We start from the raw sequence: 16,795 nt of genomic DNA on the forward strand, positions 1-16,795 counted from the left end.
AAGATATTATTCCTCTGATGTCATTTCCAGTGACTAATATTAATATTACTATACCAGATGTAAGAAAACTATGTAGAGATCACAGAATCTTCCAGGCAAAGGAGATTGGTGTGTGCCAAAATCTACCTCAAAAATAAAAAAAAAAAATCTATCAAAGCAAGAGTTCAATCCCAGGGTCTTCAAAGTATTCAGAAGAGCCTTCCACAGGAGTAACTGAAACACATCTTGTGCTCAAAAACTCATCGAATGGAACAAGTCCTGAAGCACATTCAGCCTATGGCAATGTCTGAAGAACAATATGGATGTTTGGAAAAGTTAAAAAACAAGAAAGCTACAGAATTTTCCCCACCGAATTCCCCTACAATAAGATAAGAAAAACAAAGGGGAATAAACCCAAAACAGTAATATGGAAAACCCTCCATTTAAAAATACTTATAAAGAGGGCCAGAGAAGGCTCGAAAGGTAAATAAATCCCTTGCCTTGAAATCCGAGTTCAGTTCCAGGAACCCATGTAAAAGGAGAGAACTGGTACTGGGAGGATCTCCTCCCAATCTCTGCATGTGCACCCTGCTACGTGCACACATAAATCATACAAAACCACATACCATACATGTCCTACACACATACCATACACTCACCCCACATATATATCATGCACACACAAGTGGCCTCAATGCAGTATTCACATACCATACAAACACCACATACTCACACAAAACATGCACACACCATATGCACATAAACACACCATACAGACACACACAAGCACATACATCATGCACATACACACATCATACACATAAACCATACACAGACACACACATCACACACAAATATATACAAACACACACATAATGCACAAATGCAGACATACACACACATCATGAACATGCAGACACACAATTTCATATACAGCATAAACATAGATTATTTACATACACACACACCATACATAGACATACATATACACATGTAGCATGTAAACATATTCATACACATACATGCACACACAGAGAGAGAATAAAATGAAATAAAACAACCAAGTCCTTACATAAAGGAGTTCTACCACAAGATCGTTACATGGCCCTCTTCTGGCCCTACCAACACATGCAGACACAGAGAAAGACAAACACACACACACACACACACACACACACACACACACACACACCTTATAAAGCGTTTTATGCATTGATTATAGTAAAAACGTCACGGGAGCAACGTGAATGACAACTAGGAAGGGTGAGATTTTATACGATTGTAATAAATGTTACAGAAATACACTGACCAGAGCATACTAAATAGCAGAACTAGCAAGTGAAACAGTAATATGGGCACTGTGGACCCACTGTTGTCAACGGCAACAATATTAAAGAAATAACAAGAAATGTACACACGAACCTACGGGTTATTTTTGGTTTCTCCAGACAGGGTTTCTCTGTATTTTGTCCTGGAACTCACTTGGTAGACCAGGCTCGCCTAGAACTCACAGAGATCTGTTTGCCTCTCTGACTCTGCTGGGATTGAAGGTGAGTGACACCACACCCAGCTCATACAACAAAAAAAAAAGTTGTTCCTTTTTAAATTTCCCAAATTTTTAATTTTTTTGATGAATATATGATTAGAAATATTTGTGTACTTATAGGTGATTCCAGAAAAAAGAAAAAAAAAAAAACCTGTAAAGTGCCGTTAAGTTCCCTCAGGGTCCTTGGTATCTGCACCTTAGTCCCTCATTTTACTAAGCGATTTTCTTAGTGTTGAGGAGCAGAATCAAGGGAATGCCTCTTGGCCAATATCTTAGTTTCCTGTTCAAGCCCAACCCTTCTGTTTATTCAGCTGCAGGGTACCCCTTGCTTACCTCTCCAGACCATGCAGCCCCAAGCCTGTCCTCCTCCTAGGCGCCCACTTGCTCCCAGGTGGCCAGGAAGAAGTGGGTATGGAGGAAGTGGGTAAGTCCTGGTGGAGATGATGCCATTGGTGCCCACCTACAATAAGACCACAGGGCGGTGAGACAGTTCAGCAGGTAAGGGAACTCTGCTGTCAAACCTGACGACTTGAGTTTTAGGACCCGACAGAGGGTGGGATAAAAAAAAAAAAAACAAAAACAAACTGGTTGTTCTCTGCTCTTCACATGCATGAGGTGGCACGTGAATCCCGCCCCACATAAACATTTTTAAAGGGCAAAACGGTGGTCGCTCAAACTGGTGGTGGGCAACCACCAGTCGAATGCACCTACGGTCCGAGTTCTACTTGAGTCAAGAAGACTCCCTCCTCTTTGCAGGTTGAGACACATCCAGGGTTACAAACTCAACTTTGGCACTGCGACCCACAGGTGCGGCCACTCTTGAATCCGCTCATCTTTCTCCACCAATGCACACCTTGGGCGCCGTGTCCTTAATTAGATTGCTATGCATGTGTGCACAGTCTCCCAGCGCCCCTAAACACAAACCGCACTAGCAGCCTCAACTTCATCTTCCTGCCTGGGAAGTCGAAGTAGAGGGGGACGGTTCCAGCTCTCCCTTGAAATGATCCTTATTCCTCCACAGTAGGGATCAAGAAGCTGCAGCGCCACTGCTAAGCCCGGTCCCCAGCGGCGATGAGAGTTAAACATTGAGGTTAGTTGCTCCACACCCTGGGAAGAAACTACAACCCCACACCAAGCCACGCACCTCTGGGAGCTGAACTTACGTAGAGGTTGCTGAACTGGTCACAGTAGAAGCATAGAGGTACTGCTAGCTTCACAGCTGGGGAGCTTTCCACGTCGCCCTCCCGTGGCAGCCGATCTCCCCACAACTCCCCGTAAGGAAAGAGCTCCACAGGACGCAGAGCCCCGGCTCGTGACAGCAGCACCAGCACCAGGAGCAGCGATAGGCGGTGATGGCGCCTGGCTGTGGGGTCCCAAGACATGCTCATTCCTCCCTGGCTCTGCCCTCCACACCTCGAGTCTCTGCAGGCCACTGTGCCCGCCAGATGCCCACTCGGACCTTTGGTCCGCAATGTGGGCCCAAACACCGCGCTGATTGGCTACAGCTCTCAGCCACTGACCAATCAGCGACTCTGAGAAAGTATGCCAGAGGTCACTACAACTGGTTCTCATTAGGTTTCCTAAGACTGCTGTAGTTTGGTGGAGCAGCCAGCCTGGGAAGGTGAGACTGTTGGCCGGATCTGGTCTGGGCTGTCCCAACTACTCTTGAGCTACCCACGACTCTCCAGTATGGGTAATGACGCTGCAGGAGGTGACCTCCTGGGCTGGAGGGACACTCGTTGCACGGGTAGCTGTAGGCTGTAAGCGACTGTGCGCTCTAGGTGGGCAGAGCGAGGGAGGGTAACGAGATTCCACACTAGAGTTTTCTCCCTACCCTGGCATCCCAGGTACCCCTCTCGCAAGAGGCCAGGCCTTCTGATAAAGATTCAAAGAAGCTTTGTCTCTATCGGGGGACTGCTCCGCCCCACCCTCATTTCCTGCTGAGAAGCATGCCTTTGTGAAAGGCTGACTCCCAAGTTCTATCCCCAATCACTGGCTATCCTTTGGGAGGACACTGCCACCCTCTGAAATGTCCTCCCCAGCTGTTTACCTTCACTAGGGCAAACCACCCCAGTTCACACTGTGAATCCCACTTTGAGTGACACCATTCAATTGGAGCCTGGAGTGAATCTGCCTGGCTCCAGGGCGGGACAACTGAGTGTTTTCTCCCAAAGTGAAGGAACTGCCCTAGCAGGAGGCCACAGAGTCCATAACCCCAGCTGCCCTGTAGGGCTGGAAACCTCACAACCTGTGAGGTGCACCTGTGTTGGGGAACCCCCTCCACCATAAACATCCCCTCTGCTCTAAGCCTTGGGAGCCGGATGAGATTTTATTACCATTTTATTATCAGGAGTGTGAAATTTCCCAGGTACAGCCAGTTTTCTCTCAGCTAGGCCCACCCACCACGGGCTCCTTAGAAGCAAAGGTAGTTTTTAAAAAAGCCTTAGACATACTTTAAAGGACTCCCCAAACCAGCTTTCTCGTTGTGTTTTTCCCAGTCATGTAATTCTTAATTATTTATATATTATTTAATATATTTCTTTAATATTTGGCTCCAAGGGGCCAAATACTAAAATCCTTGAAGATACCAGACTGACAGACTCTGAATCAACACAACAGAAAAGGCCCAGACCAGTTTGTCCCTACAAGCTGGAGAGACCTAGGTTTCCTCCCTCAGAAAACAAACTGAAGCTTGCACTTTTTTTTTCCTCATTTTCCCCCCTGTGACCAAGTATTTACATTTTGCTGAGGACAAAATGGTGTCTCAGTGGCAGGAGGTGATTTGACTTGTCCAAATTATTTACTTTTATTTACTCTTAGTTATTTATTTAACCTTATTTATTCTTACACCCACCATACATTCTGCCTCTGGCTCGAAATTTCTCCTCTGGCTCAGCATCCCTCCATTCAGCAGAACAATAGCTCTAACATTGACTGGAGGTCTAGCCTACAAATTAGAGGCAAACCAAAATCAAAGATGGAATCCCCACAGCTTGATTTCCTAGTGTTCTCTTTCTTGTATAAATGCCCATCCTCCCATGCACTCCTACTCTCCAACAACCCACCCCTGCCAACCTGAGAAGGGTAGGCTAGCTTGTGAATTCTGACCAACAGAATGGGGCCATAGTGATCAGAATTCACTTCAATGGCCTTTCTGTCTTGCCATTCAACACCATATCTCCACTGGTTCTGAGGAAGTGTATACTGCCTTAGGAGGGCAACACACAGTAAAGAACTCCAGAGAGCCTCTGGTCACCAGCCAGCAAGAACCAAACTCTGCCAAGAGACCTGTAAATGAGCTTCTGGAGTCTTGAGATAGCACCACAACCATGGTTGACTTTGGTTGCAGCCATGTGATAGACCCTTGAAGCAAGGGCCTCATTTAAGCCATAACACGTTCTTAATTCTGAAAAGACCTCCGGAGAGGACCTTTCCCTCAGGAGGAGACCCCCAAGCGCCCAATGACCGAGCCGAGGCCACTCGGATGCAATCAGCAAGAGGGTTTATTGGAAAACACAGGTACCTGCGGGCACACAGTCTCTTCGGAGGACTTGCGCGCCCAGCAGCTCCAGCATGGGGCTTTTATAGGGTTTGGGGAAGCAGAAGCGGGCGTACAGAAGCAGATGCATAGTTACGGTGATTGGTGGATTTAAACGAGGCATATAGACATGTTCACATATGATTGGTTATTTCACAAGATGAGGTAATAAGGTATAGCTACACACATTGGCAGGTTTGAATCATATTCGAATGAGGTTGTAACATGGTAAGAGTACGTGCGGGCTGGGATGTCCTGAATGTCGGGGGGGGGGGGGGCTAGGGACTTATCCCTTTCTGCCAGATCCGGTACTCCTAGTCTGTTCTGTATTCCTTACCTTTTATGGTCTGTTAGTTTTAACGGTGACTCGGCCCTAGGTATCTGGGCGTGCCTGGGCTTGTTCAAGCCTGTTGCAACTCTGAGTTAAGACTCATGGGGTGGGTCTTTCATTTTCCCCCATTTTCTTTTAGAGTTGAGTAAAATCCTTTACTCAAATCGAATTCTAAGGAATCTCTTCCTGTTGTCTTACCCTCTGGTATTGTTGGGTGAGAACAAGCGTCTGAATGACTGAGAGTCTGTTCTTTATGAACTGCATCAATCTGTTTAGAATGCAGGGGCCAAAGAGGAGGATTAGGAGGAGGATGATTAAGGGTCCCATCAAGGTGGACACCAGGGTAGCAAACCAAGGGGATAGGTTAAACCACCCCTCGAACCAGCCTTGTTGGGAATCAAACAGCTTCTTTCTCTGGGCCAAACGTTCTCGGAGCTTAGCCATGTTATCTCTCACTAATCCTGTATGGTCTGCATAGAAACAACATTCTTCTTTTAGAGCAGCACATAGCCCTCCTTCGCGAAGGAACAGCATGTCTAGCCCTCTCCTATTTTGTAAGACTACTTCAGACAAAGATGTTAAGGACTTTTCTAATGCACTCACGGATTCCTCGATAGCTTTTAGATCTGCATTCATGGCTGCTTGTAGCTGACGAAAGTGACCCGTCTCGATGAGGGCGGTGGTCCCCGTCCCTATACCTGCAGCCATTCCTCCTAAGGTGATTCCTCCCAAGAGTAGAGCTAGGGTCATGGTGATGGGTTCTCGCCTGAATCGAGTCAGCCTCTCAAAATGTGAGTATATGTACTCGGGCCCATGGTAGGTGACCTTAGGCCAAATTTCTACCAGTACACAGTAGTCTGAGGATCTGCGGAGGATTGCGGCGGAGATACAAGGTGTCAATCCAGTGTTACAGGCCCAATAGGTGCCTGTAGGAGCTGCTAGGTAGTAGCTTCCAGTGGGGATCCTCTCGGTGATAGCGCAGAGGACCTGGTGAGTGGGGGGTATGGTCCCTATACAGAGTCCCTGTCCTGAGACTTCCGGCAACGTCAGCCTATGGCTAGGGAGGGTTGTGCAGCTGGCCGGGGCCGTAGTCTGATTAGTATAATTCCCCATGACTGCCACACCCTCTTAATAGGGCGGGCTAGAGACCAGGCACAGCCAGCATTCTTGGGTCTTGTCAGGTTCTGAATAATTGAGTGCCAAGTATGCCCCGGTCACTAAGTTGATTAGCCGGTCTCCCGTTCCTAGCAGCTGAGGGGCCGGTGTGGAAGGGTCCCTAGTCGGGGAGGGAGTTGTCAAGATATCCCCGGAGTTCTGAGTGGTGTTTAGCCATAGTGGGGGTCCGACCGGGGGCAGTGCCGGTGCTGGTCGGGAAGGGGGCTTTTGATCCATGAGGACTGGGTTTGGACCAATCTCTTGTGTGACCCGTTCTCTCACCAGTTGGAGGGAGAACAGGAGTCCTGGGTTAGTTTGGCCAGGGGTATACAACCGTATCCCCCACCTACGCCCCACCTTCCAATCTATGTTTTTACCTTGATCTGTGAATTCTATTGTAATTTGAGATTCGCCTGGAGTCTCAGGGGAGAAGGCCACTAAGTCCCCCTTCTTGGTCCCCCACCATCCTCGAGTGTAAGTCTCACACCCCCACTTAGCGCAGTAGAAGGTCTCAGGACCTCCGCACTCCCGTGTCCTCTTACCTCCGGGACAAGTATACCAATCAGAGTGTCTGCAGGGTGGGTATGAGTTGTGGGGAGTCCGCTCAGTATGCTCCCAGGAGTCCTTAGCCAGTTGACAAAGGTCGAAAGTCAAAGGGGGCCACCAGGTTCCTTCAGCATGCTTACCATTAGCTAGGACTTGAGACCAGCCCGTCTCTAAATTAGCTATTATCCAGGACATATTATATACCTGGTGGGGGCTAGCCCCCAGACTCGCCCCACCCCTAGTCCATAAGGCAGTTAAGAGCAACAACGTGAAAATCTTAGCTTTAGGGGGTTTTGAGTGCGTTGAGCCTTCCATGTCTGGGGCGCGATGTTGTGATCTGCCGTTTCCTCAGGTCGGGCTGCCTTGGCATGAGATGCGTGGATCCAAGCCGCAATTCCGTCTACCTTCAAGGCTGTCGGGGTAGTCAGGAGAACTGTATAGGGCCCTTTCCACCGAGGCTCGAGATTCTTGGTCTGATGTCTGCGCACCCACACGGTGTCTCCGATCTGGAACGGGTGCGGCACCGTCGGTTGTTCAAGCCTGTCTTGGTAGGCCGCGGCTAGAGGTTTCCAGATGTCTCTCTGCACGATTTGTAGGGCCTGAAGATGTGCTGCCAAGGAAGGGCTATTAGCGAATTCAGCGATGTTTGAATCAAAGAAATTGATAAATGGGGGTGGGGTCCCGTATACTATTTCAAAGGGAGTCAGGCCATGGGAGCCTGGTGTATTCCGGGCCCGGTATAGGACTAGGGGTAGTAGGGACACCCAATCCTTTGAGCCAGTTGCAAGCGTTAATTTAGATAAAGTCTCCTTAATTGTTCTATTCATGCGCTCTACCTGTCCTGAACTTTGGGGACTATAAGCACAATGTAACTTCCAATCAATCCCCAATAACTTGGCCACCAACTGACTTACCTGGGAGACGAAAGCGGGCCCGTTATCTGACCCCAATACTTGGGGCATTCCATACCTGGGGAAGATTTCTTCGAGGAGCTTCTTGGTCACCACCTTGGCCGTTTCATGTTTCGTGGGGAAAGCCTCTACCCATCCGGAGAAGGTATCTATGAACACTAAGAGGTATTTGTGTCCGTACATACCAGGCTTGATTTCAGTGAAGTCAATTTCCCAGTGGGTACCAGGCCGATGTCCTCGGGGTTGGACTCCTTGTCCAATTTCAGCTTTTCCTGGGTTTACCTGAGCACAGGCCCTGCAGCTTTCAGTCACCTCCCTCAAGGCCTGATCTCGTCCCAGGAGGTAGGTGTCAATCTCTTCTCGTCTTAAGAGGGTCTTCATCTTCTTGAGTCCCAGGTGTGTTAATTTATGTAGGTAGGAGATTAATTCAAAGGTCATCTTTGTAGGCATAACTGTTTTCCCTGTGTAGACCCACCGTTTTAGTTGTGGGCACCAAACGGCCCCCATTTTCTGTAGGAGCTTTGTGTCCTCCGTGGTGTAGAGCCAACCGGTCTGTTCCGGCTGTGGAGACGTGGGTTGATCTTGGTCTTTTAAGGACAGAACTTGGGTGCCCATGGCGGCCTCACGCGCTGAGACATCAGCTAGCCGATTTCCCCGTGCCTCGGGGCTGTGTCCCTTCTGATGCCCTGGGCAATGTATAATGCTCAGTCTTTTTGGTAGGAACAGAGCTGCCAGGAGGGCCAGAATTTCAGTCTTGTTCTTAATGTCCTTACCCTCAGATGTGAGCAGCCCTCTTCTCCGGTAGATCTCTCCATGGATGTGTGCTGTAGCAAAGGTGTAGCGGCTGTCTGTATATACATTCAGCCTCTTACCTTCTGCCATTTTGAGCGCCTGGGTTAAGGCAATGAGTTCAGCCCGCTGTGCGGAGGTACCAACAGGCAAGGCGCTTGCCCAGATCACTTTGTCCTCCGTAGTGACCGCGGCTCCAGCTTTCTGTTCCCCGTTCACCAAGTAGCTGCTACCATCGGTATACCACGTATGGTCAGCATCCTGGAGAGGTCGGTCCGATAGGTCTGGTCTGGTTCCATGTACTTCTGCAAGGATCTGCAGACAGTCGTGCTGTTCTGCCTCCTCTGGCAAAGGAAGCAGAGTGGCTGGGTTGAGAGCGACCACGGGCCCAAACTGGACCCGTTCTGCATCCAGTAGCAAGGCTTGGTAGTGGGTCATGCGGGAATTGGAGAGCCAGCGGTCAGGGGGCTGTTTTATCAAAGCCTCCACTGCATGGGGTGCCAGGATGGTGAGTGGCTGCCCCAAGGTCAACTTCCCAGCGTCTTTAGTTAGGACGGCAATGGCTGCCACCATTCTCAGGCATGGTGGCCAACCGGAGGCCACAGGGTCTAATTTCTTAGACAGGTAGGCTACCGGGCGCTTCCAGGGTCCCAGTCTTTGTGTTAGGACCCCCTTAGCATACCCTTGCTTCTCATCCACAAATAGTTCAAAGGGCTTGGTGATGTCTGGGAGACCCAAGGCAGGGGAGGACAGCAAGGCCCGTTTAATGTTATCAAATGCCTCCTGTTGTTCTGCCCCCCACTGGAAGAGCACCCCCTGTTTAGTGAGAGGGTACAAGGGGGCTGCCATCTCAGCAAACCCAGGAATCCAGAGGCGGCAGAATCCCGCCGTTCCTAGGAATTCCTGTAGCTGTCGGCCATTTCTTGGGGCTGGGATGTTGGCCACGGTCTGTTTCCTAGCCGGAGTCAGCCATCGCTGTCCGTCCCTTAGTTGATAGCCTAAATAAGTAACCTGGGTCTGGCAAATTTGAGCCTTTCTGGCAGAAGCTCGATAGCCCAATCGCCCCAAAGTCTGCAAGAGGGATTCTGTTCCCTGGTGGCATGCTGTCTCAGAAGTGGCCCCTAGAAGAAGGTCATCAACAAACTGAAGAAGTATAAGAGTGGGATGCTGGACTCGAAAGTCAGCCAAGTCCTGGTGTAAGGCCTCATTAAAGAGCGTTGGGCTGTTTTTGAAACCCTGTGGTAACCTTGTCCAAGTCAACTGTCCCGAAAGCCCCATTTCAGAGTCTTTCCACTCAAAAGCAAATAAGGGCTGGCTTTCTGGGCTCAGCCGGAGGCAGAAGAAAGCATCCTTCAGATCTAAGACCGTATACCAAGTATGGGTGGGAGGCAGGGTGCTGAGTAGGTTATAAGGGTTTGGGACAGTTGGATGAATATCTTCTACTCTTTTGTTGACCTCTCTCAAATCTTGTACCGGCCTATAGTCTCCAGTGCCGGGCTTCTTAACAGGTAGCAGAGGCGTATTCCAGAGTGACCGGCAAGGGACTAGGATGCCTTGGTCTAAGAGCCTCCTGATATGTGGCTTTATGCCCTGATAAGCTTCCCATGACATGGGGTACTGTTTAATGGAGACAGGAGTCGCGGTGGCCTTTAACTGGATAATTAGGGGAGGCTGTTGGAGCGCCAACCCCATCCCGCCAGTCTCCGCCCAGGCCAGTGGGAATTTCGTGAGCCAAGAGTCTATTTCTAGAGATTTTGGCTTGTCCTGTTCTGGTTCATATAATCTATATTCATCTTCTAACTGAAGGGTTAAAATCTGAAGAGGAATACCGCGGGGCCCGGTTACTCGGGTCCCTCCTTCTTCAAAATGGATCTGAGCTTTTAATTTGGTAAGCAAGTCACGGCCCAGCAGAGGGTATGGGCAGTCCGGAACATGTAAGAAGGAATGGGTCACCTTACCAGTAGCCAGCTGAACCCGTCGATCTGTAGTCCAACGGTATCTCTTGCTGCCAGTGGCTCCTTGTACCCAGGCCGTCCGGTCGCTGAGTTGTCCAGGGGCCTGGGTGAGGACTGAGTGCTGGGCTCCTGTGTCCACCAGAAAGGTGACTGGCTGCCCCCCAACTTCAAGAGTTATCCTGGGCTCAGGGGGGGGCTCCTGGCCCTGACCTCCCTAATCTTTATCTAGTGCCAAGAGGGAGGTCTGTGGGCGGGGTCTTCGGAGCCCGCTGGGTTTCTTAGGGCAATCTCTGGCCCAGTGTCCTCTTTCTTTGCAATACGCACATTGATCCTTATCTAGCTTTGGTCCCTTTCGAACTCCCACCCTCTCTCCCCTTTTCTCTTGACCCTGAACTACGGCGGCCAAGATTCGACTCAACTCTCTGCTTCTTTTTCGGTCTCTCTCATCCTTTTCTCTACGTACTCTATCTTCCTTTTCTTCTTGTGTCTCTCTCTTGTTATAAATTCTTTCTGCCTCCTTAAGTAAATCCTGCAGTGTATACCCTTGTAAATTTTCTAGTCTCTGTAGCTTGGCCCTGATATCTGGTGCTGCCTGCCAGATGAAGGACATGGAGACATTTGTCATTTGTCCTGGATCATCTGGATCATAAGGGGTATACATGCGATAAGCTTCCTTAAGTCTCTCTAGGAAGGCTGAGGGAGTCTCCGCAGCCTCTTGTACCACTTGTTTCACCTGAGCCAAATTGGTGGGGCATTGTGCCACCCCTCGGAGACCCGCTAGGAGCAACTGGCGATAAAGGCATAGGTGTCTCCTACCTTCAGCCGTGGTGAAATCCCAATCAGGTCTCGTAAGTGGGAATGCGTCATCGATCTCTTCCGGGAGCAAGGTGGGGCGTCCATTGTCCCCCAAAACATGTTTCCTGGCCTCTAAGAGCACTCTCTGCTTCTCCTCAGAGGTCAGGAGGGCCTGTAAAAGTTGCTGTATATCATCCCAAGTGGGCTGATGGGTAAGCAAGACAGATTCTATCAGGTTGGTGAGAGCCACCGGATCCTTAGAAAAGGGGGGGTTGTGTTGTTTCCAGTTATATATGTCGGCCGCTGAGAACGGCCAGTATTGCATCTGGCCGCCAGCCCCTTGTCTAAGCGGAAAGGCCTGGGAGGTGGAGTCTGGCATCACCTCGCGTCGTCCCCGAAGTCTTTCAGCCACAGGGGAAGGGGCCGCCTCAAGTCGAGGTCTAGCAGGCGGCTCCACTTCCTCTTCTCTTGGTGGGGCTGTAGGTACAGGGTACGGAGGAGGTTCTTCCAACAGGAGATCTATAAGGGGGGAATTTGGGTCCTCTGGGAGGACAGGTTTCGGGGGAGGGACTTTGCGAGACTCTTCCTTAGTTAGAGCAGGATAGAAAGAGGAAGAAGCAACCAAAGGGTCAGGTGGGCTCGGGGAAACAGGTTTAGGGGAAACAGGAAGCCAATTCGGGTCCACAAAGGGCTCTGCCCAAGGAGGAGGGCTAAATGCCAAGCTCTCCCAGGTGACAATGTAGGCCACCTGGTCAGGGTGTCCGTACGGCTTCTGGCGGAAAATCAGGTCCTTAACCTGCAAAATAGTGGTCTTGTTAAAAGTGCCGTTCACCGGCCATCCTACATCGTAAGTGGGCCACTCAGACGTGCAGAGGGTCTGCCATTTTCCTTTCTTGATCTCGACCGACTGATCACGTGCTCAGTCTCGGACGTCCTTCCAATGGTCTAGAGTGAGACTCAAGGGGGTTGTTAGCGATTGTCCCATGGTAGCTTCAAAGAAAATTAGGGCACAAATTAGACAGACAAATCCAACGATCAGACAAATAACAGACAGACGCACCGCGCGGCTTCGGCGTAAAACCCAAAACAAAGAGTCAGATGGAGGTGCCGAGGGTCCTGGACCCTCTCCTCCAACCAAAACCACGTATCCCTCTGATACGGGCTGAGCCCCAAAGAACCGGGCTCCAGACACCCTTGGAACGTCTTCCAGGGCTGCGGGGGGGAGAAGTCCGAGCTCGTCAGCTCCTTCTCTGACCCGCCCAAACGGAGGCGCTGAGGGTCTTGAACCCTGAGACACCGAAGGCCCTGGGCCTTCTCCTCCGACCAAAACCCAGATCTGAGTCCAAAACTGAGAGGAACTGAACACGAGCACAGGACAAGACAAGACAAGACAGGGTAAGACACGACAGATGCCGGCCGGCTTACCTCCCGGTGGGTGGTCGGTGATCTCTGGGCGGAGGATCTCCAGATCCCGGACGAGCCCCCAAAATGAAAAGACCTCCGGAGAGGACCTTTCCCTCAGGAGGAGACCCCCAAGCGCTCAATGACCGAGCCGAGGCCACTCGGATGCAATCAGCAAGAGGGTTTATTGGAAAACACAGGTCCCTGCGGGCACACAGTCTCTTCGGAGGACTTGCGCGCCCAGCAGCCCCAGCATGGGGCTTTTATAGGGTTTGGGGAAGCAGAAGCGGGCGTACAGAAGCAGATGCATAGTTACGGGGATTGGTGGATTTAAACGAGGCATATAGACATGTTCACATATGATTGGTTATTTCACAAGATGAGGTAATAAGGTATAGCTACACACATTGGCAGGTTTGAATCATATTCGAATGAGGTTGTAACATGGTAAGAGTACGTGCGGGCTGGGACGTCCTGAATGTCGGGGGGGGGGTAGGGACTTATCCCTTCCTGCCAGATCCGGTACTCCTAGTCTGTTCTGTATTCCTTTCCTTTTATGGTCTGTTAGTTTTAACGGTGACTCGGCCCTAGGTATCTGGGCGTGCCTGGGCTTGTTCAAGCCTGTTGCAACTCTGAGTTAAGACTCATGGGGTGGGTCTTTCAATTCATAATGACCCTGAGAATTACTAAATATGTGTTGTCTTAAGGCATTTCATTTGAGAGGAGTTGTTGGACATCAATAGATATCCAAATCAGGAGAACACTGAGCTAAGGAAACTAAACTTGAAGAGTGTTTAGTTTTGTTTGTTTGTTCGTTTGTTTGTTTGTTTGTTTCTTAAGGGATTACTATCACGTGACTGGTGTATGTCAAAGCTTATCTTTAAACCCAGCTTTGTCTTGTCTCTAGACTTCTACCTTCAACTGCAAATTGTACTGACTCAATGGCATTTTTACTTTGCAACGTAACTTAGGTTAGATTCACCTCTGGCTATGCTACCAGCTGTCAAATGCCACCTCCTACATTTCATGATGCAGAATAACTCAAACACTAGTCCTGTTCCCTGTGGTGGGTAAATTTTTCCACCAGTCTACAAATGACCCTTTGTATCCCTCAAGGCATGAAGTAATAGTCTTCAGAATGCTTTCCTGGACAATAACTTGATTTAGAAGCCTCTTGCTCAGCACATACCCCATGTTTACTTACCAAGGTGGAATGTATTCCCATATCTCTCTTATGATCCAATTAGACACCTTCAGTATGTTTTGGGAGAAGAAATGTTGTCTTATTCTGAGCCTGTCAAATGCCTAGAAATTCGAGGAGTATTTGTTGAGTGAGTAAAGCCAAGCAAGCTGTCCTGGGACTAGGACCCAGTTTTGCTGGCCCAGAACAGCGGTCTTTCTCACTGTCCACCCCACCTTTTCTACTAATGGGAACTAATTTGTAATCCTCTTTACCAGGCTGCTTAGCAACCCACCCACTACTGTTCTCCAGTTTTCATCAGTCTCTCATTCATTTGGCAATATTCCTGCAAGCTTACCCAGGTGGGTAAGCTATGAGGGCTTTCAATACCTGGTCCTCGACCTTACCAGCCCATGATCACAATTAGGTTTGGAAACTGAAGCATAAGTACAAGGCTCTAACATACCATGTAGTCACCAGCAAAACAGGCAAACTGACTTTGAAAGTAAAGATAGTACTGGATTTGATTCCTACATAATCTGAGGATCAAGAAGTGAATCCGGCAGAGTTGGCTGAAGTGAATGGTCTTGTGTCGCTGAATTACAACTGTGCTTAAACAGACATTCTTTGGAGTTTCTACATTTATTTTTAAATGACTCCATGGCACCAAAAGAGAGGCTTCTCCTTTAATATGTCACTTTGTGTCTTGGGGAAAAGGAAATTTCTGTCATAGCTGTTCCACTAATCAGAGGGAAGAGCTGCTTCTCTGGTACCTATAGCTCCGTTTGCAAGGATAGAATTTCTGTGAGCTGCCCAGCTGGCTGAAGAGGCAGAGGCCCCTTTCAAGCTAAGATTATAAGGGGCTACAGAAGTGTTTAGTTGTCCTCTTGGATTGGGTCCTTACGGTGACTGACACCATTTGAGAACTGAGATTATTTTATCTCCCTCAAGATAGGGACTGAACCAGACACCATGCTTCCCAATAGATCTCACTTGACTCTCCACACATTCCTGTTATGAATACTGTGACCTCAAGAATGATGATACTTCCCATTATTTTGCTTAGGAAAATGAAAGCACATCTGTTCTCTGTGTGCAGATAAATGCAAGTTCTCAAGAGCACATTCCATGCATAGGTGGGGGAGCATGCTCCATGGTGAGTCAGACGAGCATGCGCCAAGGATAGGCCAGAGGTATATGCCCCATGGACTGTCAGACAAGCATGCCCCATGCAAAGTCAGAGGACCACACTCTCTGTGTAGACCAGCTCTTGTAGTACTCAGGGACTCTTTGCATAACTTTGCTATCCAACTATATTCCAAGTTGGTGTGATGGCCTGTGTAAAAATAGAATAGGGCAAATTGGCACGTCTTCTTAGACTGAGGCTCACATGGAATTATTTTGTGCCTAAGAAATACCATGCGCAAGATAGTATTTGATGTAAGATGTATGGTGTATAACGACTGTGAGTCTTGCAGTCTTGTCATCTGTGTTACTGAGCATGTAGGTTTCCCATAATTTTAAATACAGAGATGGTATGGGGGGCATTCAGATTCTTTCCCAACAGCCTTCCTCTTCTTTTCTTTGGACGCAAAAGCTTCATACTGTTCAGATTCTAAGTGCAGCAAAGCTAGGAATGGTGGCCCCCATTCTGACAGACAACTAAAATTGGTCTGGCAGTCATGATTACAGTTGCTTCCTCTTCCATTGCAGAACACATCCCTTGGATTTCTGAAACTGTGTGTTAGGGCTTTTTCTATGCACCCCTAGGACAGCATTGAGTTGTTAATTAGGTGCAGCTGAAGGGGCTGGAGACTGCTCAGCAGTTAAAAGAATTTGCTGCTCTCATGGAGCCCCTGAGTTTGGTACTGAGCACCTACTTCATGCAACTCAGGACTTTCTCATACTCTAGGGAATATGGAAACCAGAGACATGCAGAAACACATACCTACACGTAGTTAAAAATCATAATAAAAGTAAGCCCTAAAGTCATTAACAAAAACAGAATGGAACAAGATGCTTTAATAAGACTTACTGAAAAGGACCTATGCATTATTTATTTCTGGAAGTTTGGGGGCTGCAGGTAGTTGGCCATGAATAACTAAGGCAATAAAATACAAACCCATGGATAAAGGGTGATGCCTGAATGCCTTTTCTCATTCCTACAAGTGTCTCCTCTGTCTTCTACCATCCCCTTTATATTGGCCTTTCTCCTAGTCCCTAACTATACCCCAGTCAAGCCATTAATGTTTTTCTCTACTTCCTACTGCATTGATTTTCTTCCTCTGCATTTTTAGAGTCTCTGCTGAGAAGGAATTTAAACTAGCCAGCTGCATTCCTTTACAATACAGGGAAATGGACTGTTCCATTTCCACCAATAGATGGCTCAGATTGAGACCAGCTATGAAATCATATGACAAAATTCTCTATGCAATTTCCAGCCTTTTACCTTTAGACCTCTTTGGTATTTCTTGCCCTTCTGGAGTCTCTTTCTAGAAATTCTTTGCCCGGCTCTCCTCTCTGGTCATCTCCTTATATTCTTCCTGCTCTAAAAGCATGTCATTACTGAGGCCTGATTCTCTTTCTGCTACATGCCATCCTGGACTGTCCGGACTCTTCTAATGGCCTCTGCTCACAGCTAGAGTCTCAGACCCAGCCCTGAGCCTTTG

General features: G+C 48.7%; 1 protein-coding gene across 1 annotated transcript; it reads right to left on the minus strand.

Annotated features, from left to right (window-relative positions):
• Positions 1–269: 269 nt before the first annotated feature.
• On the minus strand, positions 270–2,961 carry LOC134485700 (nidogen-2-like). Its single transcript, XM_087638789.1, has 3 exons — positions 2,689–2,961; positions 1,859–1,985; positions 270–358 (listed from the first exon to the last, which is right to left on the minus strand). The coding sequence occupies exons 1-3, from the start codon at positions 2,911–2,913 to the stop codon at positions 270–272; spliced, it is 441 nt and encodes a 146-aa protein (XP_087494915.1). The 5' UTR covers positions 2,914–2,961.
• Between the last annotated feature and the right edge of the window lie 13,834 nt (positions 2,962–16,795).

The sequence above is a fragment of the Rattus norvegicus genome, chromosome 2 (assembly GCF_021556685.1).
Source record: "Rattus norvegicus strain SHRSP/BbbUtx chromosome 2, alternate assembly SHRSP_T2T, whole genome shotgun sequence".
NCBI lineage: Eukaryota > Metazoa > Chordata > Mammalia > Rodentia > Muridae > Rattus > Rattus norvegicus.